General features: G+C 43.3%; 1 protein-coding gene across 1 annotated transcript in view; it reads right to left on the bottom strand.

The window, feature by feature from the left end:
* LOC101164153 (immunoglobulin superfamily member 21-like) overlaps window positions 1–7,292 on the bottom strand; it is a 28,795-nt gene extending 21,503 nt beyond the window's left edge. Inside the window, exon 1 of the mRNA XM_011477664.3 lies at window positions 7,006–7,292. Within this exon, the coding sequence (XP_011475966.1) occupies window positions 7,006–7,060 (55 nt within the window). The 5' untranslated portion in view covers window positions 7,061–7,292. The remainder of the gene's footprint in view (window positions 1–7,005) is intronic.
* Between the last annotated feature and the right edge of the window lie 243 nt (window positions 7,293–7,535).

Raw genomic sequence — 7,535 nt, forward strand, 5'->3', positions numbered from 1 at the left:
CCTTCGGTCCCCTTTCTTGAAAAGGGGAGCCACCTCCCCTGTCTGCCAAGTGTACCAGTGGTACAGTTCCAGACTGTCACATAATACTTTAGAAACATGTGAGCAAGACAATAACAGCCTTCAGAGACTTAAGGTACTCAGGGCAGACCTAATCCACTCCCATAGCCTTGCCACTAGAGAGCTCGTGGACTACCACATTGATTTCAGCTTTGGTGATTGACAGCCCAACTATAACATCTTCAACCTCTGCTTCCTCAAAAAAAGGCAAGTCAGCAGGATTGGGAGATCCTCAAAGTATTCCTTCCAACACCCAACAACGTTCCCAGTCAAAGTCAACAGCTCCCCATCTGCACTGAAAACAAAGCTTGCAGAAAACTGCTTTCCTCTCCTGAGGTGCTGTATGGTTGGCAAGAACCTCTAACCAATAGTCCTTCTCCATGGCCTCCATGAACTTCTGACCAAGTTTTGCCTCCACAACAGCCCAGGGCGCAGCTCTTTTAGACTGCCAGTACCTGTCAGCTGCCTCTGGACTCCCACAAGCCAGCCAGGCTTCATAGGACACTTTTTTCAGCTTGACAGCATCCCTTACTTCCGGTGTCCACCACCAGGTTCAGTGATTACCACCGTGACAAGCACCAGACACTTTGCAACCACAGCTCTGACTAGCAGCAGGGACAAGAGAGGTGCAGAACATGGTCCACGTGGACTCAATGTCTCAAGCCTCCATCTGTACCTGTCTGAAGTTCTCTTAGATGTGGGAGGTAAAGACCTCCCTGACGAAGGGCTCAGCCAGATATTCCCTGTAGACCCTTACCATATATTCATGTCTGCTAAGTCCTTCCGGTCTCCTTCCTTGCCAGCAAATCCAAAACACTACCAGGTAGTGATCAGTGGACAGCTCTGCCCCTCTTGTTACCCAGTGTAGTAAATAGTAAAAAAACAAAAAAGAAGAATTGTTTAGTTGACAAAGGTCTTCATCAGTATATTTTACCGATCCAGCTGGTACGTCGATGTAGCAGGGAAACGAGACCTCCAGGTCGCCACAATATTAACTGTAACACCCACCTGGGGAAAGATTAAATAATTGTTATAAATCTTTCCCTCTTCTAATGAGCCTGCATTCATCCAACCACATCTCATTGAGTTGCTGCGTCTCATCGTTGCGGTGTTATTTATTTTTTAAATATGACTTGGAAAAAACTCTAACTGAATTTCAATAAGTCTTTCACTGTAATAAAATTGTCAAATTCAGTTTATTTAATGATCACAATGTTAAGCACTGCAACTGCATCTCATATATAAATTGCCTTTACCTAAGCACATTCATAGTGCTTTTATTTTGGTAACTTAAACTATGTAAAGGGAACAGTCAACATTGTCTGATTTCCACAACATAATAAATTTCAGTATAAGAAAAAAATGAATGTGCCTTAACCAATAAGGTTCTGAAAGTATGATTAAGTCAATAAAGTGCTGTTTGTTTTCAACATTAATGTAGCTTCTCCAGTACTTTTAAATGGTTCAGGAGCCTGAATGGTGCTTAAAAAATAAAGGGGGGAAAAAAACACAAATTCTTTCCCGAAACAATGTGTGAAGATGAGGCAGCATGCCAGGATGGAGAGCTTTAATGTGACAAAGATGCTTTGTTTCCATGACAGTCTGCTCTGCACCGCTGCAGCCACGCTTTCTCACGTGGAAGTAAACTAACGCTGATTGCCACGATGCTGGCCTTTTTTCAGGGCGTTGTACACATCACTCTGATCCATCTGGTCGCTAAACTAGAATCTATTGCTGTGAGGTTCTGCAGAACTTTGGGCAGCTTTGCCGATAGCATTTTGGTTGCTAAGTGCATTAGCCTATCAGCCGCTATGAAGCTGCACTGTTTCACTCGTTCTTATCTAAGCCTCTAAAAAGCACTGCTAAAGAGGCTCTGTGTGCTCTGCTGCCAACTAGGGGTTGGAGGTTGAAGTGGAAAACAAGATTCAAACACTGACGGACGTGCATAAATAATTAACTAAATATCGTCCTAACAGCATTCTGAATCGAAGTATCGCCAAATGAACTATAGTGATATTTTGCCAAATCGATTTTTTTCTAACACCCCTACAGACCAGTGATCTGATCTGCTTTTATTTGTCATTTCAGAAATTTAAGTCACAGAAATCCTTTTTTTCCCTCAGCAAAATGTTAACATTTTTGACTGGATAAAAAACAACCTCCTATGGCTGAAGTTCCCATCTTTTTCACCCAAGCTTCTAACTGTCAAGAGAAACAGTCCAGGCTCTCCACTGACTCCAGAACCACCGAGGACAACTGGATGAAATCAGGTCTTATGTGAGTTTCTTTCTTTAAAAATATGGCAGCAGTTTTGTTTGTTAGAAACATATCATGAACATGACAGATGTTTCTAGGAGGGTTTGTTTGGAAATACTTTAGGAAAATTCCAATGAGAACATGACTTGTCTCTGGTCGTTCCTGCTCCAACCCTTTTTGGATTCCTGTCACTGCACTGCTGTATGCACATGTACACAAAGATGGGAACGATACGTGTGCCTGACCGGGCTGACATGTTTTAATCCCCCTCGTTTCTTTTCTTTATCTTAATCGTAGTTCCTGAGAGCAAAGTTCACTTCATCTGAACTCCACTTTAGCTCCACTCTTTCTATCAGTGTGTGTTCTGCAGCTGAGCAGGACAGATTTAGGCTTTGCACACTGCAGTGGTGTCTTTACTTCTTTTGAGTTTGGTGCTGATCCTGAAGTCGGGACAGAAGGAAAAGAGAAGGAATGAGGGAGCTCTTTAGGAAAAAGTGGTGGCAGAGAGATGGGCAACCAATGATTCAAAATTGCTTTTGTGGCTCATTCCCACACACATTCCAACACACTAACAAGCATGTCTGTACCCAAACAGCCAGGCCTGTGCAGACACACACAGTCTTACTGTGCACCTCACATGAGAACACACGATTATGATCACAAACACTGTGGTGCAGATTCAATATTTTGCATCAGGGTCAGTGTGTGATAGTTGTGTCACATCAGACCATAGTTTACTATTTACAGGTTAGAACTGTTGATGTTTTTCTCATCAAAATCCTGACATAAAACAGAATCTTTTAAATGTTTTAAAGCTAATGGTAACAAACAAACCATGAAGAGTTAATACCTTTAAGGCCTGTTCACACCGGGACGAATTTCGCCGGCGATTTTCGCCGACGTTTAACGCGTCGTGACTAAACAAAGGGCACCAACGAGAGTGTGCACACCGACGCGAAAAAATGCCACGCGTCAAAGCGTCAAAAAAAAAACGCCTCGGGTTCGTTTTTTTCTTTTTTCGACGCGTCGCGTCGAAATCTACTCGACCAATGAGAATGGCGCTTTTGCACACGTGTCTGGAGCTTCTGAAGTTACAGTAAAACACAACTTGGGGGCGCTCAAACACAAAACTGCCTTTCTGAGCACACATACCAGCGAAGAAGATAGACGCCAAGTAGCGTCTACACAGCCGCGAAGCAATAATGACTGACATTCTAAAATATCCCCGAACCAAGCACCAGTTGGAGCTACTGATGCTTGAAATATTCATGTTTTCTTTGTATGATTCTGACAAGCGCGTAAATACTTGCTCTCTTCTTCTGAGTGAAAAGCGACTTTAAGAAGCGTAAAGTTGCGCGGCGCCACCTTGTGTACAGGAGTATTTTTGTTTTACATTAAGCGCCATCTAATGTCAGGGAATGAAATTGCATGTTCACTCCACTCATCGTCAGCGAAAATCGCCTGGGTGTGAACACAAAAAATGTGGCGAAAAACGCTGGCGAATAACGCCTGGCGAATATTCGTCCCGGTGTGTACGGGCCTTTAGGCAGTAAAGTACTGCAGCTGTTCTGACTGTGAGCGACACAGACGAATAAATTAAAACGCTAAAACGTCCGTCAGGTTTTAAGGAAAACAGAGGTTTTGAAATGCTGGGAATCATAATAAACTTAGATATTTGACATGTAATTTTTAGAACAAAAAGAAATGTTTGCTGTACTTAGTAACCGGTGATCATATCACGTATTCACCTCACTGAACTGCACTTTATTTCCTTTTTTGCTACACCATCACTCCCTACAGCTCCCTTTATACCCCAGTGAAGCTGCCTAAATTCCAACCTTCAGTGTATCTCTACCTTAATTACAACTTTAATCTATTGTAACTTCACTTTTCCTCCACTCTTAATTCATTGTAGCTCCACCTTAACACTCACAAGGCCAAGTTCTCTATACAGTCAGTAACTGAAGCCCTTTTTTATTATTATTGAAGCTCATTAATTATTACTATTGCAACATTGTGACTCCACCGTAACTTCTCCCTCAGTCCATTTTAACACCACATTTAATCCACTGTAGTTCGACATTAATCATTCTAACCTCCTGTAACCATGACAACAACCATAGGACACATAGTGTTGTTACTGAATGGCTGCTGCCTCTTTTTTTTTTTTTTTCTTTTTTTTTTTTTTTACTTGTCCTGTCCAACAGCTGGGCAGGCAGATGAGAGCTGAGGGCCTCTTGTGTTGGACATATTTTACTTTAACAGTAGGGGTTATTAATCTTCAGACAAACCAAAGGCATGACTGAACAAACCCCTTTTGTAATTGAGGCCACACTTTATTAGTTTCAATCATGTTTGAAAATCTTTGGTGTTGGACCGGACGGAAAAGGAAAGGAGGGAAAAAGAGAGAGGGATGTTAGAGAGGGGGGGGGGGTGATAGTGGGAGGGGGGATAAGACCATGAAGCAGCATAGAGCAGAAAAGTTTACTGATTGTTTATCATTACGGTACGGTTCAAATGTAGTACAAAAAGGGCGGGGCCTCTGTCTGAGCTGCAGCAGGTGCTGCTACTCATTAGCCCTGATTCTTGCCACCTGCCCCCCCTTCCTGGGAATTCTGGCTCTGGGTTTTCAGTCTTTGCTCTAACGTCATCGGCCCCTCATGCAGTGTCATCATTCAGTCTCCATGGGTTAATCTCTGTGGGAACTTTATCAAATCAAATCAGACGTTATCTCTAAAAGTGCTTCTCATGCACTTTACAAAACTATTTACTTTCTTTACACAAGTATTACCATAAAAACCCCACCCACTCCTTACCCCCCCCCCCATCTGTTAACAGTTGGCTGGCTGGCCTGCAGACAGAGATTGCTCCACCTCCATGGGCTCTGCAACAGGCTGATGACCTGTCCAGGGTGTAACCCCCCTTTTCTTAACAGCAGCCAGGACAGTCTAAGTTAAGACAATGGATGGAAGTTTGGGATGAGAGCCCTCGCATCGATCACCCATATTGGATTTGACGGAGACACTAAAACGTTATGGGCCTACAGCTGAGTCCTTCGCCAAAGGTCAGATTTTTTTACTCTTGACGCGCTGCGTCTGACACCCAAATCGCACTGCAACGCTCAAATTGTAGTGCTGCTGGACTGAAACAGCACCTGACGCTTGGATTGCGCAGGAGGACCTCAGATCCCGTCTGTACATCGACTTAAAATTGAAACTGTTTTTTACTTCTTCCTGTTCTCATAGAAGACGCCATGCAGGTGTAGAGCATCTGCACTTCTCAACTCTATTTACTACAGAAAAGTGTAAATATTGAGAAAAGCATTTCCTAAACATGCCACCCAAAAAAAAACAGTGTCGGAGGAATATGAGGACTTCAGGAAGATGCTTGATTTTGTGCTGGAGGAGATCAACGCTATGAAGATTGTTCATCTATGAATTTTGGATGCAATCGAAGAGGGGAAGCAGGTCCGGGCTCTGCAGGAGCAGTGTTTTAACAGGATGGACATAAAATGAATTCATGAAAATGAATGGATGACCAAGAACAAAACTCCAGATCTAACGACGGGATTATCACCGGATTGAAAATCTACCGGAGGAGAGAGACTGACAAACCAGCAATCCTCTTAAAGTTTGTCAATCTGAAACAGAAAGCATCTTCATTCATCTTCATTCAAGCAGTAAAAGACTGAGTAAAAGACTGTAAAATGTATGCCAAACTCTGGCTCCCATGATCAGCCCAAGGTTGTGGACCCTGATGATTTCTTTTCCACTGTTGAGATGGACTGCAAATATTAAAGCATTGATGACTCTAAAAACTTTGTTAACCCAGAAGAAAGACTGTCAGCAGACGCTTGGACTAAAACTGAACGTGACAGAGATGGGAACAACTGAAGTGTGAGGAGCCAAAACCTGAGGTTTCAGGGAACAGGAGGAGCATCACCAACTGAAAATTGAACTGCTAAACAACACCTGAAAATAAAACCAACCCCACAAAAAAAAAGGAAAACAAGAAAAAAAACAATCTGTCATCATAACCAGGATCCTTTACTTCATTTTGAAAGTCTGTCATTCTTCTGGACTCCTGTTGAACTCATCTCCATGTCTGTGAGCCTCCCTCTGAAGTTTCAGGTTTTTAAATGTAATTTCAGATAATATAGCAGCTTTTTCAAAAAACCAAACAGTTTTAACTCTTCTCTCCTCACAGCCATGTCTTCGTCAGGCTCCAAACATGAAACTCTCATTAAAAAACAGAGATGGTTCAAGTTTCTGCATGGTTCTGACTCACAGGTTCTGCAGAGCAACAGAGGAGACTGAAGGAACATCACCAACAACCCCAGCAGAGTGCAGGGCTGAACTCAGAATGTTGTTTCCTTTTAACGGACATCCAAGAGATTCTTTGTTTTTGTTTTTTACCTTTCACATAATTCCAGGAATTACGTTTTGCCCCAAAGCCTCTCAGAAAGTAAACTTTAAAATAAATCCACCTACTTTCTGTTTGGAGGCAAACAGTCTGAAGAACTCAAATTCTGACCTTGAGCACAAATGACCACATCTGAGCATCCCAGAGGGGAACATGGAAAACATCACAGCTCTTTAGCCCAAATCCCTGGCAGCTGAGCACTCTGAGTGGTGCTGATGCCAACAGTCAGCTCACATGCTTAAACTCTGCTTCAGCAGCCGTCATACTCACCCAGTGTTAGACTGACGGCGTGAGCCCAGAGGAGGAGGGTCAGACGAGCCGTCATCCTGCTGTGTGCCGCCGCCCACAACCACAGATGCTCTGTGCGCTGAGAGGGAGGAGGATGAAGCCATCCTTCACACTGAGGCTCAGCGCTCTGACCCGCACTTCATGTTTAGAGGATTACAGATGCCTTCTCTCTCTTTCACCTCCCTCTCTCTGCAGCCAGCCTCCCGTCCTCCTCCTCCACCCTTCATCACTTCAGGAGCAGAGTTTGACCCGCTTTCTGTGGAGAATGATGCATCACTTCAGAGGCTAGGAGAAAACAGCCTTTAAATAAACAAAAGAAATGTTCTGAGACTGAGGTCAATGACTAAACTAGACTAATGTTGCCTTTTGAAGTTTTCTTCTATCCAATCATCCACCTGACTGACAGTTTTCAGGGTCACAGGTGCTGGTTGCTGCTACAGTTGGGCAAAGGGTATGCACAAACCTCCAGTCCATCATGGTGGTGGTCCTTAGAGGAGATAAAAATCCTATTT

This window comes from Oryzias latipes, chromosome 7 (assembly GCF_002234675.1).
Source record: "Oryzias latipes chromosome 7, ASM223467v1".
Classification (NCBI taxonomy): domain Eukaryota; kingdom Metazoa; phylum Chordata; class Actinopteri; order Beloniformes; family Adrianichthyidae; genus Oryzias; species Oryzias latipes.